The sequence below is a fragment of the Lycorma delicatula genome, chromosome 1, assembly GCF_047948215.1.
Source record: "Lycorma delicatula isolate Av1 chromosome 1, ASM4794821v1, whole genome shotgun sequence".
NCBI lineage: Eukaryota > Metazoa > Arthropoda > Insecta > Hemiptera > Fulgoridae > Lycorma > Lycorma delicatula.
In genome coordinates this window covers 160,251,472-160,271,012 of record NC_134455.1, presented here as the reverse complement: position 1 = coordinate 160,271,012, position 19,541 = coordinate 160,251,472, and the positions used below count along the sequence as shown (strand labels likewise).

General features: G+C 34.1%; 1 protein-coding gene across 3 annotated transcripts in view; it reads right to left on the bottom strand.

The window, feature by feature from the left end:
• LOC142324834 (uncharacterized) overlaps positions 1–19,541 on the bottom strand; it is a 29,564-nt gene that overhangs the window by 3,060 nt on the left and 6,963 nt on the right. For all 3 annotated transcript variants that reach the window (XM_075365870.1, XM_075365878.1, XM_075365861.1), the window contains exons 4-6: positions 18,635–18,742; positions 8,167–8,248; positions 2,014–2,108 (exon numbers count right to left, since the gene is read on the bottom strand). In XM_075365870.1, coding sequence (XP_075221985.1) covers positions 2,014–2,108; positions 8,167–8,248; positions 18,635–18,742 — 285 coding nt within the window. The remainder of the gene's footprint in view (positions 1–2,013; positions 2,109–8,166; positions 8,249–18,634; positions 18,743–19,541) is intronic.

Here is a 19,541-nt window from a genome sequence, read left to right as displayed (position 1 = left end):
TTACAATGACGTCGGCTCGTTACGTAGCCATGCTTGAAACCTTTGTTGTGGAACAACAAAAGAGATTTCCACCGATTCTTAACACAACCTGGTTTCAACAAGACTGAGCAACTTACATACTGCACGAATATCGATGGCAGCTGTACGCAGATTATTTGGACAATGTGTCATTTCACGAAATGGTGACAGTAGATATCTCAGCTTGCTATTACTTTTTGTGGGGTTACCTTAAAAGCAAAGTGTTCCACAGTAGACCTGCTACAACGGAAGAACTGAAGGCAAAGATCTGAGAAGCAATTGCGGAAATTCCAGTTCAGATGTTACGTCAAACCATGAACAATTTAACGAAGAGACTTCGTGGGTGTTTATGTAGAAGAGGAGGTCATCTGGAAGATATCTTTAAAAAATAAACTAAAATGTATGTATCCTAAAATGGCAACATTTGTACAATTACATGAAATAAAATTCATTATCTAAAAAAAATTTTTCATTAACATTATTTAATTTTTTAAATTTCCCGTTTCTTTGAATCACCTGTATTAACAATAGCTAATATTATTCCATACCAATTTCATTAACAACAGTCTCATTTAGATAACTATTGTGTATGTAGTTTTTAATCCTATTTTGCTTAAAATTCCTTAAAACCAGTGGTGACAAAATTATGGTGGCATTACAATATTATGAAAAATGCACATTCATTTGATATTTACACTGATAACTTATTTTGTTGCTTAAATCTACATTTTCCGTAAAAAAATAAATAAAAGTATTTGTTACAAATTTCAAAATAGTTATCTTTGTAACTCAACTGTAAATTACAGTTGAGAACAAAAAAAAGGTATATACAAAGTTTAAAGTACATCTGGCAGGAAAAGCTTTCCATGATGATAATAATGAAGGATGGTGGTGATATGGTTAAAAGTGCAAGTGGAAGAATTCAACATCAGAATCAAGAAACCTATATATTCTTCTTAGCTAGGCTAAAAAATAAGTAAAGGTACTCAAAAAGTATTATCATTCAATTCCAAAGTAAAATATTTAAAAAATAATTTGTAGACTTTGAATCTTTACTTTCTCAACACTGTACACAAACAAGACTATAAAGAGCAATCCATAAAGAAGAAAATTGTGGTTCACTGATAATGTCACCCTCAGCTGAAACAAATGAGTTACAGATACCTAAATGGTATTAATTGATTTGTAGAAAAGAAATTTGATTCAAAAATTAATAAAAATACAAAACTAAGTAATAATATGTGATAATAGTGAGTTAGACTGTTTAATTAGAAGAATGATATATAATGTAAGAAAAACATTAAAAACAGGTTCATGTAAAGGAGAGCTTTCAGAAAAAAATTATTAATAAAAACATGGATTTAGAATTTTTAAGAATAAATGTATTTGGCTGCAAAAAAAGTCAGAACAGAAAAATAAGAAAGCGAATGGAATGAAAGTTATGAAATTAGATTGATAAGGTTCAAATCAGAAAGAAGAAACCTGAGTAAATGAATTTAATAGCAGAAGAAAGTAAGAACACAAGAGCCTGTAGGGCAAAATAAAGGTTGGAGTACACAAAGCAAAAATTTGAAGATCTAGGATGTAACAAATATATTGAAATTAAATGTTTAGCATAGAAGAAAAGGAATTTAGTTTGGTACCTGTTCCCATTTAACAAGTATGATATCCAAATTTTATCATGCAACAATATATATTAGTAATATTTAATGCATATCTATTTGGCTTTATTCAATTTATTAATTTATCTTTCTGCAATGGATAACATCAACAAAGTTGAAAATACTTAACTGTCGGTAAATGGTCAGACTTTCACATGTCTATAATTTAAAAAAATACTATACTCTAGGGTATACCACCTTTTTATAAACATAAAATATAAATTAATCAGAATGGAAATATATAAAAAATCAGTCACTGTTACAGTAAAAAAATAAAACAAAAAACAAGGAGTTTGTAGAAAAAATATAAAGAATTAAACATATTGATAATTACCATTTGATTCAAAAAAATCATCACATAAATCAGAATTTGTTAAACCAATTTCCAGCATATCATCTCCTGATATTATTGAACAACCATCTTCTAATCTGAAAAAAACACATTAACCTGAGAAGTATTTAAATAAATAACTCATCCATCTACAATTAAAACCTGGTCAGACCTACCATGTTTCATGTGATACAAAATCACATAATAATTTTATGAATAAATTAAAGAAATGAAACTATTAGTGAAAGTTTACATATTTTTTTTTTATACATTAGCATTTTTCTGCTCAAGTGACCTGGTTGAGACACTGATGTTACATTCAATAGCTTTGACAACACCTTAAATATTCACCTTCAGATCTTCCAAAGTATGACAATTTGTTTCAAATATTCTAATCCTAGAGATAAAAAATACAAATAGACAAATCTAGGGAACATTTTTTTTTGACTGCATTTTTTTTTGTAAAAGCCCTGTGAACACCAGGACAGTGAAGGGTGAGATATACATGTTGCTCCATATTGTTGAAAGAAGTAGTAGGAGAGTTCACCATCAATTAACTGAGTGTAGAATTCTTAAAAAGTTATAAGGTACAATTCTTTACTGACAATTGCACCAAAAAAAAAAAATCAATGCCCTAAAATACACCAACTTTTCAAACAACTGGTATAGATTACCTAACTGATACGCCTCAAAAGATTGTACATGTGCTTCGTCAGTCATAAAAGTACTTTCATCATAAGCAATTTTATTTAGAAACAACTTAACAGTATTTAACGCATTTCCGTTTGTCTTCTTCTTAAGTTGTTGCACAGATGTTACACAATATGTCAAATTTGAAGAATGCAAAATCTTCTAACACGATTTTACATTGATTTGTCATGATAATTTTCATATTAATTTTTTGGACCTGCAAAAATTCTTCATTGAAAATTAGCTGTGGCCTCTAGAAACCTAAAGAAGGTAACCTTTTTCATTTTGTATTTGCAACTGATCCTGTTATATGCCAGTTTTTAATTAAAATTTTTGCACTACTCTACTCTGGGAAGCTGGGATTAGCAAACTTTTAAGGGGATATTTCACAGATTTTCTTAAAGGTTCCCAAAGTGCAAATAAGTTTTGACTATAACAATCCTTTTGCAAATTTTTGGAAAAACTTTGAGACAAAATATACTGTATTGAAGCATTAACAGTGTTCAACTTGGGCAACAAGAAATATATTGCAGTTCTGTACAAGAAAGTTCAAGACTTGAAAGTCAAATAAGGTATTACTGTGCTTCAAATGCTAAATTTCTCAAATTGCAGCTGATCAAAACTATTAATAAAAATGCTTACAGAATGCTATTATTGTCGTTGTTGTTTCATTGTAAAATCCCATGAATTATTATCATCTTATTTACTAAAATTGGAATTAAACATTTTCAAAATGGATGATAAGATTAAAGAAAACAGACAAAGATGGATAACATATTTAGGTAGAATGTCCGATGGATGTATACCCAATGAGATTTGGAGATACAAACAGATGGGTTGGGGAGGTGTAGGTAGACCAAGGAAACAATGGTGATAAACAGTCCCAAGAATACATTTTTTATAAATCAAACAAAAATGAATCTATATAAATAATTACATATGGTAACCAGTAATGTAGTATTTCATAACTATAAATTTCATATCATGATGATGGAAAGATAATGTAGTTTCATTTTTATGAGAAATGCTGCTTTACCTTACACACCCTATTGGCTCAAAGAAATCAACACTAGTTAAATTTGGATGTATAGATGTAGAATTTCTTTGAGATTGAAACAGACGATTCGCCTATATCCTGATGAGAAGAAAAAGACTGATAAATTGACAAAACTGAGTGTGTGAGTGCAATGTCATAGTGAAGGAACCATGGAGTTTTCTTACAACTCTGGTCTCTTTTTGGGGATATATTCACATAACTGTTGTAAAATGCCTTGATAGTATGCATGGTTCACTGTTTCATATTGAGGTAAGAATTCAAAATGTACAATTCCATTAAAACGAGACAGCATCACTGTGACATTGGATCAAGACTGAGGTGCTGCTTTCTTGGAGCATGGAGATCCTTTGCCAGTGCATTGTGATGATTGAACTTTTGTCTCGATGCCGTAGCCATTAAACCCAGCTTTCGTCTCCTGTTATGATCCTTTGCATGAATGATTCATTGTCATTGGCTTGTTCAAGAAGTTGCTGACAAACATCCACTCTATGCTCTTTTTGCTGTTCAGTCATCAAATGAGGAAAAAACTTTGCTACAACTCTATGCAAGTTCAATTTTTTTCAGTCAGAATGTCATGGCATGGTCCAATTGAGATGCTAACCTCTTCTGCAAGTTCTGACAGTCAATTGGTGATTTGTATAAATCATATAGTGGATTTTCTGAATGTGGATGTCATCAGTTGAAGTTGAAGGCCTCCCTGGTCGAAGGTCATCTTTAAAAGTGGTCATCAACTGATTGATGACCACTTTTAAATCGTGAAAAGCATTCGCAACATTGCGTATGACCCACAGCATCATCTCCGTAAGCTTGTTTCAGAAGTTGAAACATTCCTGTGAAAGTTTTACCCAGTTTCATTCAAAATTTTTATGTTGTATTGTTGCTCCTGAAAATTGCATATTACAAATATCATTACTAACACAAACACGTTGCACTCAAATAACAATAACATGAAAACTAAATGAGATATTAACAATCCAAGAACATATGCTTACAGAGGAGGTTATGTGGAATGCAATGCTGCCAACTGCACATCACTAAATATCTTTGTTGGTGAATAATTAAAAATGTTTGCTTATTTTCTAAACAGACCACATATGTAAAATAAATAGTCGGCTGGATACATCACTTTTCTCATTAATCCCACTTTAAACCTCTTACAGAACTACACTACAAGATGCTGTAAAAAAATATAACTTTCTTAGTTCTAATTTTTCACTCTTAGCTTTTATAAGGAAAGCATGTATTCATGGGTATATCTAAAGGGGGAGAAAGCTATTCCTCCTTCCAAGACAGAAAAAATTAATTTAAAAAAATATAAATAATTTTTGAAAAATTTAAAATTAAATATTTTGAAAGAAACTAATTAGAAAATAGACAAGCCCCATCTGTGATAAGATTTAACAACTACTGTTTTACACCGGTGCCATCTTACTTGCAGTAACAAGAGTTTTCTAGAATTTTTAGTCGCTTTCATCTTACTTCATGACACGACAGGAATATTCCAGAAGCTATTTACCAAGTATATAAGAGCACATGCATTTCTGGTTAGTCAGTAGAGTTGTCACACAAGCGTGTAAGTAGTGTATGCAATTTTTTACAACTATAAAGTTTTGTTTTTTTTGAGCCGGCCACCTGCCCTCCACCTTATTATAATGAACACTGGATATTAGAAGATTTCTGGTAAGTAGCCTACTGTGACTTTTTTACATGCTTTTAATTAAATTGCAATGTACTATGTAATGTAAATTTACATAAGCAAGGTATGCATCTTGCTTTAAAAACATATAACTTATAACATATAACTAACACAACAGGTGTTATGTCACTACCCACCGGGTTGGTCTAGTGGTTAACGCGTCTTCCCAAATCAGTTGATTTGGAAGTCGAGAGTTACAGCGTTCAAGTCCTAGTAAAGCCAGTTATTTTTACACGGATTTGAATACTAGATCGTGGATACCGGTGTTCTTTGGTGGTTGGGTTTCAATTAACCACACATCTCAGGAATGGTCGAACTGAGAATGTACAAGACTACACTACATTTACACTCATACATATCATCCTCATTCATCCTCTGAAGAATTATCTAAACGGTAGTTACCGGAGGCTAAACTGGAAAAAAGAGAGAGGTGTTATGTCACTAGGGATTCTTCTAGATCTTTCAACATAAAACAGTTTCGTATTTAAGTTTATAATTTTTTTCAAGTTCTTCTAAATAATTAATACTTTTGATGAACAATTAAAAATAATCTAAAACATAGACTAATTACCAAAACATTGAACTACCTTATGACAAATGATGATGAATTATGATTATGATATGGATATAGCTGCTTTGAGGTCCCTGTCCAAAAAAGTGACTTTTAAAAATTTCTTGGTCTGATAAACTTTCTATTTATTGATTCTTCCTAAGTTTTTAACGTTACAATGATAAGAGGCATATTTTTGAATTAAATTCAACTACTATAGTCAAGTCTACTATAGTTTGTACCATACAAAACTCAATTTACACAAAAATGTTAATTAGAACCTTCCTTGTCAAACCAATACAGTGAGATACCACATCCACATCAACATCTGGACAAATTAAATTTATTTTTTCTGCAGTGAATTTAAAACTAAAAATATACCAGCAGCAGTGATGAGGATGAGGACAAGGAAGTACAACCACCCTCTAGTTCAAACACTGCTGCTGCGGGGTCTTCTTCTGCGGTACAAACCAATGTGCAATACAGTGAAAGTGAAATTGAAGATGACAGATCTCATGAAGATAATATTGGAAAATTCATCGGCCTAGTGAGCACTAGGCTGGTTGATAAGAAAAAAACGTCTCTTTGAGAATGTCTGGGTACCTTCAAAAAATATGATTTTGCAGCAATGCCAAACACCTCAAGAGGAAATTCAATCACCACTCAAAGGCAAAAATCTGGATGATGGCGTACTTATCAATTTATGCATCTAAACAAGTGATTCACAACTAAAAGACCATTTTGAATATGACCAAACAATGTGTCAAACTAAAAATGTATCAAAACTGAAATAATTTTGGCTGATGAAACCGTGGATGATATTTCTGGCAAAAATAGCATCTATTGGATTACATTTCTTCAATGAAAAGGCCAATGAAATAAAGAAGAATTTTTAATCTTTATAAAACTAGAAGGACGTAATGCCAAATATTGAAGATTTTGTGACCCAACTTAAACCTAGACCCTGATAAGTGTGTGGGGCTAATCTTCGATGAATATTCACCATGTTTGGGAAAAAAGATGTGCAGACAATTTTGAGACAAAAGTACAAAAAAACATTCTACTTTCATTACCCTTCTCACAAGCTTAATCTAGTCATAAATGACAAACCTTATCCCAGAAATTTGAAACAGAGTTGGAACTATCAAGGAGATAATCACATTTTTTCGCAAGTCCGTTTTATGACGCAAACTCATTGCTAGCATTCCAATTGTGCAAAACTAGGTAGTCAAAGAAATAAAAGAGCATCCTTGTTTTTATGGATCATTTCGTTGATAAAACATTAGAGACCTTAGCTGAAGAGAGAAATGCAGCAACAAGAAAAAATGCTTATCAAATGCATACAGCAACATGCAGATCTTAATCTTGAAGGAATAAAGAATTTCCATTAAAATAGCAGGAAATCTTACTATGGGTTTAGAAATAGGTAGTCACAACTAAGTGTAGGATATGACACAGATCTCGGACTTGACTATACAACTACTGTTTAAATGTTACAATGAAGCAACAGCATCTTTTCTAATAGGAGACAGATATTATCCCCTCCTAATCCTTATTTCATTCAATTGTTAATTGAAATTTTGTGTTTGTTGTAATACCACTATTAACAAACATATCAGTGAAAAGATATCCTATTTCTATTGAGAGTTGAAATATCAATAAATATAGAAATAACTGTCAGATTGAAACCAGCAATCGAAGTACCTTTTTTTTAATTAATTAAGTTACAGATAAAACATTCCTTCAATTATTTACAATTTTTTTTATCTCTTAAAAATGTATGGATCATTGAAAATTATGTACTTCTGGAAAAACATGCAAAACATGGTAATTCTGATGCATAATTCTATGCAATTGCCACCGGTTTTCTTCAAATATACTGTAATTCACAAAAATAATTTGGAGTAGAATAAGTTTTAAAATGTTACAAGATTAAATTATTTCTATAACACGGTATCTCTTCAAGCTCAAGCTTATTTTTTCATGATGCAAACTAAAGTTTAATGGTTTTAAGGCAAATAGATAACAATTTTATTTAGCTTAGTGTTTTTTTTTCTTTTTATTAATATAAAATATTCTAATTTTTAATAAATGTTTACCTAAAATTTTACCCTACTGTCTGAAAAAAAAATCTTAATTGTACAGTATATTATTATTACTTACATCTGGCTGCTATTATTACTGTGACTAACACCAGTTGATTTATTGCTGGCTTTCAGTTTCTTCTGTTGCACTACCATTAAATCTAAAATAAACACAAAAACATACTGCATTTCACAGAGAAAACCCGATAACTGATTTGCCCTCTTGCTCGCTCACTCTCCTCTCTCTCTCCCCTAAATATATACAGAGTGTATCATTAAGTTCTCCTGGCACTTTCATAACCCAATATTATAACCATTTTTACTTTAGAAAATAATGTAAAAAAGTTCATATAAACATATGTTTAAAATGTTTCATTTGTGAGTTACAGCTAATCAAATATTTCACCCGGATTTCAGCTACCCTGGTGAGGTGAGGTTATGCTGATATTTTGAATACATTAATTAAGGAGCAAAATTAATGATTTCGTACGGTTTTGACCTGAAGAATCAGATAAAATAGGTCTCAGAACCACACCTGCAGTAGTTTTTTTTTAGGAATATAGGATGAAAACCAATAAATTGGGGTAAAACCCAGTTTTTATGCTTTACTTACAATAACTTACAAGTTAAATAAAACAAAGAAAGTCTAGAAAAATTTGTATTTTATTTAGAAACGGTATACTAGACCGAAGTGCATTATACATACCAGTTTATAATAAATGTTAAAAAATGAGCTTGTCATTTTCAACACATTTCTTGGCATGCTTCAATACTGGTTTTGTTGCTCTTTTTAGTTCTTCAGGACTGTCCTTAAGTTGCTCATCTGCATCTATAATGCAGACAATTAATTCCTCACGCTAATATATTTTTGTTTTGTATACAATATTTTTCATCTATCCCCAGACACAAAAATCTAAAGGTATTAGATCAGGTGATCCTGATGGCCAAGAATGTGGATCCATTTCTCACGGAAATGATGATTTAAGTGAGTGAAAACGGCACAAGAAAAGTGGGGAGGTGCACCATTGTGCTGGAAGTATACTTTGCAATTCAGCACTGCAGGCAATTCAAGCAGCTGCAGTAATTCGTCTTGAAGAAAGTGCAAGTAGATCTCAGCATAAGTGGACAAGTAACATGAATGTCCAACAGCTGATTGTAAAGAAGGCTGAACCATATATTAACGCTAAATCAGTGTTGAAAATTTCCTTCCACAATTTCATGAGGATTTACTTCTGCCCATGTATGCCCATTGCATAAATTGTTGATGCCATTTTTTGTTTTTTTTTGCTTTTTTTTTAAGAGGTGGAGGAACCCCAATTATGGGTGCTGAAGTAGTGTTGGGCTCGGTAACAGCTTCCGCAAGGTGTTAGTAATTGCATACGTATTCCTGCGCACTACTAACTAAACCTCCACACCTCCTGGAAAGTGGAGGGGTGGAGGTTTAGTTAGTAGTGGACTACCAAAAATTCATAAATTAAACATCCCAACGCAACCGTTAATCAATTTTAAATCTGCCCCCTGTTATATTATATTTATGCATTTGATTCTCTTTCTACAGTTAAATACATATACAGACTTGTTAAAATAATTAAATTCCTGTAATCATAAATATAACACTTAAAAGTGGAATAAAAAAGTCATTAACTTCCTAGGACTCATGTTAACTATAAAAAAAAAATGCAAATAAATTTGTACAGTGTTTACTGCAATGAATTCAATACATGGTGTCAAAAGTGGTAATTAAAACTCTATTCCTCCATAGAACTGTAATGATACTATTAGAACATATCCTTGAAAACCCATTTTTTTTAAAATTGAAATATCTTTTACCTACAGGCATTATATATTTTTCCCAGCAAGTTAAGGCAGTATATATAATGCATTGTTTCACTACAGTGGTACAATAATATATTACTTTACACTATTTTTCCCAATATTTTTTGTGAAGTTATGCATGTAAAGCACCTGAGGTGTATGAATCACTGTTAAGGGTTACTCTCCAACAGTAATAATGTTAACCATATAAGCAGTCCCTGTGGTGAACAGATTGAAGGTTATCTTCATTTCTAAGGCTGAGTATACCTGCATTTTTCATGCTGATATGCAACAGTACATTCAGCTGGATGAAGACAAAAAGAGAATGCCAGTTCACTTCTCATTTTGCCTAGGAAGCCTGACATAGGATGCTTCCTAATCAATTCTTCCTAAGAATGGGCAAGGAAATAATTTTTGGTAGTGACTAGCAAATAAACAAAAGACAAATTAAGGTAAACAGAAATAAATTGGCATGTACTGGAATGACTACACCAATTGCATACCTTTTCTAATAAATTTGAAGATTAATAATTTACCTTTAAACTTTTTACTGGCTTTAACAAAGTTGCTAAGATACAAAGAATTCTGCTATGATATAACACAAATAACAACATGTAAAACACATAATGACAATCTTTATTTATCTCTCTAGTTTAATTTCTTCACTCATGGAAGGAGAAGAAGTTATGATTTTTAATAACATTTTTTTTTAACTGTCAACTACTATCAATTTGTACTCATAAAATGTTAGTTTACATTCAATTACAGTAAAGGTATGAAGAAGTAATTTTTTTAATGGCATGTCATTAGCTCCTTCCGTTATATTTTATTTTTCAACTTATTTTTAATAGAATTTATGTTTTGTTTTTTTTATTTTTAATAATAATTGTACTTTGTATTTTGTTTTAATATATAACACATGAATCATGAATTTCAACATCATTGTTAATTATGAAATGAAATTAAAATTTTAATAGGAATATGTGAATGTGTATGTAAATTCATTTAGAATGATGATCTGAAGAATACAATTTATGATTGTACAACAAAAAAACTAATAATCTGGTAATGAAGAAAAAGTTAGCAAAATCCTTAGAAGCTCATTATTAAATTTATATATATGTATTTGATCCAGCTGGGAATTTACAGTTTTTCATCCATTATTTAGTATAACATTTAACGTTTTAACTAAGCCTGTATTTTACAAATAAAACATTGTAAAACAATCATTTGCCACCTACAAATTATCAAATTATTAAAAATAAATTTTGTCACAAGTAAGCATAATATAAATTAAATTGTGAGAGAATTGTTATGAGAATTCATAAAAAAATGTATATTTTGGTGTGAAATTAGGAGACCAAGACAAATCTTGGGCTCCTCATACGGTTTGATCAATGTGTGATGAAGAGATTCACCAGAGGTCACAAAGAAAAAAAAAACAATCTTTCCTCTTTGGATGTCTGTGGTTTATAGAGAACAAATCAATCACAGCGATAATTGTTACTTTTGTTCATATGTAATACAAGGATTCAATTTAAAAAATAGTAAGGGTATTTTTTACTCAAACATACTATGAACAATCCTGTACTCATGTACTTCATGGTAAAAATCCTGGACCAGAAATACCTGTTTCTTCACCACCAGATAAATTACATATTTATGATGAAAAAATGGTTTTACAGGCCTGTGCTAATGAAATGGATGATGAAAATGATGATTATGATCCTGGAGGTGATGAACCAAACTTGTCTGAGCAATCTGAATGATTTGGTGAGGAACTGAAACCTTCCTAAGGACATTGCTGAACTTTTATGCTCAAGGTTAAAGGAAAAAATCTGTTTGTTACCTTCTGGCACTACTTTTTACCGGTTCAGGAACAGAGAAAAAGACTGTTCAATATTTTCCTGAAGAGGATGCATTAGATTATTGTAATGATGTACCTGGACTCGTGGAACAATTTCATACTGAGTACAAGGTTTCTGAATGAAGTCTTAAGGCAGTTCACCTGCACAAAAGGAAGTAATAGGCTTTTTTACCAGTGGGGCATTCTGTTTATTTGAGAGAGTGTTACAAAAGTCATGAGCTACTCATGATTATAATTCAGAATAAGATTTTTTTATATTTTTCTTGGCAAAAAACACCTCTGCGTTATCATCTCTAGACACAATATATTTGCTGAAATAAACAAAGATATATCACATTATATATCTCAATTAAAATAAAATTACCATCTGCTTTATGGCAACTGGCATTAATAGCTGAAACACAGTACAGTAATTCAAACACTTGAATATAAATGAAAGGCCCTAAGAAACCATAAAATAAGATAACAATTCAATAACCCCTAAAGTAGTTCACATGTTAGATCTTAGGTTAAACTTGTCTCTCCGGGATTGACCATCAGCCAGTTATCACTACGCTAATAGAGGAAGGATACAGCGGTGAAGAATCATCCATATTTACGGGTTGGAGCACCAGGGACCCTGGTGCTTTTGTAGCGGTACTGAATTTAAGTGGAGTCTGTGATGCTATTAGTGTAGAGGATAAGGTGCACTGCCTGGTGAGCTCTCATGTGGCGGCATGTGAAAGTCTCCCTCAGAGATATAATAGAAAGGGGCAACCTCCCACATATTGGTGGACGAGTGAGGTAACAAAAAAAAAAGAAGAGAGTGTCATAAGGCCAGAAGGCAGATGATACTCAGGGAAGGAGGGCTTACCTCCATCCCCTGAGGGACATGTGTGTGGCCTGATATAAGGAAGCCAAGATGTACTTAAATCAAATGCATTCGGTAGGCAAAGAGAACTGTTTGGAAAACACTAATTACAGAAGTTGAATCAGCCTACTGGAGGAGGCCATTAGTGTCCTGGTAAGAAGAATACTAAAACCCAGAGTCCCCATTGCACAGGACTTCTGGAAAGTCCGGGGTATAATAGATGGACTCTTCCCTTGTGGACAAGGTTTAGCCGCAGATGAAAGGAGTGATGATGAGCCTCTGCCACCTTCACACAGGGTGAATTATTAATGGATGCAGCAATGCGTATGCCTTCGAATAAGGTGCCGAGCTTGGGCTTGTTGCCAAATATGGTGATAAAGGGGCAGTTTGGGTGGAGCCAGAGATCTTCTTTGATGTCTACAATACCTATCTTATGGAGGGGGTCTTCCATGAGAGTTGGAGATCCCAGCAGCTGGTATTTGCTCCTAAACCGGGGAGGGATCAGGCGCTTCCCTCTTCATACTGGCTGCTGGCTATGATAGATGCACTTGCCATGCTCCAGCACAGGATAACCGAGGCTGTGGAAGAGGTGGGCGGGCTCTCTCCAAGTCAGTATGGCTTCTGGAAGGGGAGGGCCGCCCTGGATGCTGTAGCTGCTGTTTGTGACACGACAAGAAGGGCCACAAGATGTAACTGATGGGAAATGTGTGTCCTCATTACCTTAGATGTGAGGAATGCATTCAATTGTATTTCTCATATCTCCACAATGAGGTCTCTAGAAGAGCATCGTTTTCCTTCATATCTGTGCAAGATTATACAATCGTATCTAACAAGGCGCAAGCTGATGTGCTAACTGCAAGATAGACAAGTTGAGAGAAGCCTATATAGGGGAGTGCCACAAGGGTTGGTCCTTGGACCGATCCTTTGGAATTTGGCATAAAATAAGGTTTTTTGAGTACCCTCCTGCTGGATGTTACGTTGGTAGGCTATACTCATGATATTGCTTTAGTGGTGGAGGCGATCATTAGACAAGAAGCCATTGACAAGATACAAGATTCCTACCAAGTGATTAAAGATTAGATGGCTGGGGCTGGGCTTATGCTGGCCCCATAGAAGACAGAGGTGATAGTGATATCCTTTGTGAAAAAGACTGGTGTAGAAGTTCACACTTGAAAACAGGATTATCTCAAGGCCTGCAATAAAATACCTTGGTCTTTGGGTGGATGCAAGTTTGAGGTTTGGAGCCCAGATCATAAAGGCTGCAAGTAAGGCAGAGAGGACTATGAGGCTGATAGCTGGTCTCCTTCCTAACTGTGAAGGGGCCTCACAATTGTGAAGGAGGTTGCTGGCCGGGACGGCATACTCTACGATGCGCTATATGGGTCAGTGTGATAAATAAGGCCAAATAGTGTGAGAAAGGCCAAATACTTACGTAAATTAGAGGCACTACATAGAAGAAGCTGTTTAACGATAATATCCTCATACTGCACAGTCTCCAAGGAAGTGGCCAAAGCCCTGGCGGGGCTTATGCCTGTAAATTTGATAATCATGCAAAAGAAAAGACTATGAGAACAGGGAACTTTGCTTCCTGTGGATAAAAGGCGATTAAAGACTGAGATCACAGAAGAGTTGACGGAAATCTGGCAAGAGCATTGGGGCAGAGTAATGAAGGGACGATGGACATACCACTTAATCAGAGACATCAGGAGCTGGTGTAGGAGACCCATGGCTTATTGGAATAGTTTAACACAGTTCCTGATGGGCCATGGAGGCTACAGGTCGTATTTGTTCAGATTCTGTCGAGATTTTTCAGATCAGTCCTGAATGCGCAGAGGAGGAAACCCCCTCCCATGTGTACTTTTGCTGCCCACGCTTTGAAAGAGAATGCCCATGCTTTGAAATGCTGGCTGCCCTTGGTGTCGAGGCCATGTTTCGGCCAGAAGAAACACAAGAGTGGAAGCAGCTGAGCGCCTAGGGGGGGTCTCCTGAGCATCTGGAGGATGTCTTGGTGCCGTGAGGCTGCAGGCACTCCCTCAAAGCCCAATGGTGCGCTCGCTGCATCTTCAAAGCAATGATAGTGGCTGTAAATGGTAAGTGTTATTTTGTGTACATTGCTGGGTGTGCATGTGTGTGAGGAGTGTGATTGTGATTTTTGTTTGTGATTGCTGCGAGTGTTTCCTTTGTTTTTATTCTGTTTTTTTTTCTTTTCTGATAGAGGTGTGTTGTGTGATGTTTTTGGTTGTTGCTTGTTTCCTCAAGTGTGTTGTTGATTCCATGTGTTTTCATGTATGTTAGCGGTGTTCGATTGTAGGTGTTATATCCCCCTCCTGAAGTAATGCCATATCAGTGGTTTCCAGGAGGGGAGGTTAGCCAGGGATGGAGGTTTAGTTGATAGTGTGCAGGCACACACACACACTTAATACCATCTTGCAGAACCTGTTAGTGAGTCCAACACTGCCTAAGTGCCGGTAAATGGGGTTCCTCCACCTCTTTAAAAAACATGTGATGGAATGCCACATGGTTGTTTTCAAAATATGCGCACGTGGCAAAGCCACAACCAGCTCTGGTCCAAACTATGTTGGCTACTGAAATGGGGTCATCAACAGAACAGGAGACCATGTGCACCTGCCCAAGCCTACCAGTGTCCCTATCATTTCTCGAGCATTGACCCCTCCCTAACCACTTATTCTGCTGCACCTGTATATGTAGTACCAATGAAATGATATTTTACTGTCAAGTATACAGTAACATACCATCATTTTATATTTTTATACAATGTACAGTACATGAAGTAATAACCTAGACCTTCTTAGAACAAGAGGATGCTTGTTACACAGCGACTTGATTTTTTGTGATCACTTTTCATTTTCATTACCTGAAGTGTACGATTTCTAGTAGCTTAATCTTTCCATGACCATTTTTCAAGAATAATTTTTGATATTTAATGTTCATGCAGTTAAATTTCATTACATTAAATTTTATCAGAAAAAGTTTTAATTTTTCTGAAATATTTTCATCATTGAAAATGGATGACCTGGCACTTCTTTCTTTATCTTCACACCTTAATCTAACCACATTTTATCTATTCATAACATCATTACCATAAATGGAAAGAAGCTGGCAATGAATTACAGCAGCAGTTTCTACTTTCATACAGAAGGATCAAATTATTAATATACCGTATATTAATGAAATTGAAATGGCCTATTTTTAACAGATACTAACAAGCACAAGAATGCTGTGATTTTGGCCTAGTTAGCTGTATATATCATGCAAACCCTATCAAAAAACGGACAAAATATCCTAGAAACCTCTTATTATGAAAAACTAATATCTATTGCAACTTTAATCTTATATTTTTACTTTAAGAGTGTAGCGTAAACTGCCACAACATGGTACACCTTGGGTAATGTTAAATGGCTTATTGTAGCTCGTGATGGAAGCTCTCAATGGAAATCAATCCGAACATAGAACAGTCCATCCTTCGGATGTCTGGGAAGGGGCTACAATGAGAACTAGTTGGTTAAAAAGATATTACAACGGAATGCTGGAAGACTGTTGCAATCTAAGAAAACTGAAGTTCATAACATTCTGACGAAAGAGGATATAGATGTATTAATTATCATGGAAGCTAACCTCACAGATGACAGTTTTGCATATTACAACTTTAAAAATTACTAACTCTATCTCCTTCTTAAGACACGACAGGTTGCCAGTGGTATTTTAATGAGAGTTAGAAGGGATATGGTTAATAGATTTTCTATTGTCAAAGTCATGAATGAGCTTGACTCGTCTGAAGCTGTGAGAATTGATATGTGGGTTCAGACTGTACATTTCACCATATATGGTGCATATTCCACTGAATATTGAGCTGAACTCCAATTTTTTCAACATATTGTGGAGAATGCTTATCGTAAGAGATTTTAATGCTCACTTCACTATGTGGGGTACAATAATGTAAATAGAGTAGGAAAAGTTATGCAACCCACCGAGTAGGTCTAACGGTGAACTCATCATCACAAATCAGCTGATTTTGAAGTCGAGATTCTAAGGTTAAAATCCTAGTAAAGGCAGTTACTTTTATATGGATTTGAATACTAGATCATGGAAACCAGTGTTCTTTGGTGGTTGGGTTTCAATTAACCACACGTTTCAGGAATGGTCGACCTGTGACTGTGCAAGTCTACCCTTCATTTAGATTCATACATATCATCTTCATTCTTCTTTTTCTGTTTAGCTTTCAGAACTACTGTAAGGTATTACTTCAGGGGATGAATGAGGATGATATATATGAATGTAAGTGAAGTGCAGTCTTTATCCTCTGAAGTAATACCTTATGGTGTATATATTCCCAGATAACAGTGATTAGTGGTGTGGCTGTGGGTATCACAAGATTATAATGGCAATAAAGAAACCCGAACAAGCCTATAAACAACATAGTGACGTAAAGTGTTGAAATTGCAGAAGAGCTAATTGGGAAAATTACAAAAGTGAACTGGAAAGAGATCTTACACCTAATGATTTCTATTTTAAAGAAACATCTCCTGATGAAAATACAACAAAAACTTGGAAAAGTGTATTAGGAGCTGCTAAACGTCACATCCCACGAGGAAGAGTATACAATTTTGGATAAATGATCTGGAAAAACTACAAGCAGAAAGGGAGGATGCACATAGGTGAGCAGAAGTACTAAGAATCCAAATGATTGGATAAGAAACTGTTTTTCTAACTATACTGGTAACAGAGTGTACTGCGAGTTCTTCTCATTTTACAATTAAATTGGAAAACACCGTTCAAACATGTGGAGGTTGCTGAGATTAATATTGCCCTCTGACTCCTTGTACGAATACATGTCTTTGGTAAGGCTGTCTTTCTTAGTGACTCAAAAGATGCTATTCTGGCCATCACATTTTTCCAACATCCAACATCTTTAAAGATCTTACATATTCAGACATTGATTAGACAGCTACAAGTTGCAGGAAAGGAGGTGATTTTTCATCCCAACCCTGTAGGGAAAGACCTTGTGACAATTCCAGTCACCACACCGCCCTCTTCATTCTTAGCCCTGATGGGCTTTAATGGAGAGGGTGATTTTTTTCAGTGGATTCAATCCCATGGAATAATGTATGGAATGCATTTTACAACAATTAGTGAAAAAATCTGCAAAAAGAGACCAGAGCTGTAGCGAGACAACTCATGGTTTCCTTCAACACAACAATGTGCCTGCACACTTAGCTTTGTCAATTCATCAGTTTTGTGCCAATAATCGGATTACTGTCATCCCTAAGCCTCTCTACTTGCCAGACCTGGCTCCTTGCGATTTTTTCTTACTTCCAAAATCAAAATCAGTAATAAAAGGATGCCATTTTGAGACTATTGATGGCATTAAAGCAAATTCATCACGAACCTTAAAGTCCATTTTAAATGAAGCTATCCAGAACTGCTTTGCGAAGTGGAAACACCGCTGGGAAAAGTGTGTGAATAGGGAAGAGGAGTACTTTGAAGTGGACAAGGACCAATAATCTGTAAAATTAATATTAAAGGTTAAAAAAATAAAGTTCGGTTCTTTTCTGAACAGACGATGTATATTATCTTCTCATTCAGCAAAACTCTTTATTAACATCAAATTCAGAGTTTCTATTTGAAACTCTGTTTCAAATAGAAACACTGTGTAATGAAAATAAAAGATGATCTTCGATGGTAGTAAATGAAGCTATTATACCTGACAGTTCTAGAAGTGAAAGTGTGACCATGCTCAGGATAAAAAAATGACCATGACTGTCTTTCATCTGCATCAAATAAATATACATCCTTCATCTAGATGTGTCATTTGTAAGGCAGAAAACAGTGTTATGAACTGAGAGCATGTAGTGAATGAATGTGTTTACTGTAAAGGAATGTCTGTTGAAAAGATCTATTGGCGAATATGGAAATAAATGACTCTGTATCAAAAATTAGAGCAGTCGTAATAAATAAATATTTTTACTTACAAAATATACCTCGCATAATAATTACCATTTGTGTTGGATACAGAAGCACCACCAAGGCTATTAAAATTATTACTATTGACAGCTAAATCGACATCACTATCGGATTCATCTGAAGATACATCCAATTCACGACCTACACAAACAAATTAGACATAGTTTTAAAACTTTAATTAAAGAAAATCATTTTGAAAATCATAGATGATAGACTTTATATGATCAATCTAATATTCAAAAATATTCTATACAGCTTTGCTTGACTAAGCTTCTGCTAATTAAAATCTTGCTTTGACTTTTATAAGATCTCATGTGTTTTTTAAATGTTAATTCTTAATTCTAATTTTCTTCCTGTTTGTCCCGTGTATGTTACCTTTACAATTACATTTTATTTTGTATTTACCATTATTCTTATTTATATATATATATATATATATATATATATATATATATATATCTTATTCTTCTATGTGAATTTTCTGCTGATTGCTCACACCAGCACTGTGTTGCTCTGTTCCCTGTATGACTAGGATAACAGATGATGAGGAATGACAGTCTAGATTATCATTGTTTAGTCTTCGTGGAAGTATTCATGGTATTTTTTTAATATTTTTCTTCCTTGAACAATCATTTCTTTTTTTTTTTTTTTCTTAGCAACTTTCCTTTAAATGTCGCTGTCTCATTTGAGCAGCATGTTTAGTAAGCCTACCCATATTTTAATCATTTTTTTTCAAGGTCCGATCGGTCACAAAATTAAAACCAGTGAAAATAAAAAATTTTTTATCTGTAACAAGTACTTGCACAGTTATGCTATTTCTGTACATAGTTGCCACTTCAATTTAGACATCTGTTGTAGCGTGGTACCAACTTTCCAATACCCTCATCATAGAATGGAGCCACCTGTGTTTTCAGCCATGTTTCAACCCTGGTCTGCAGCT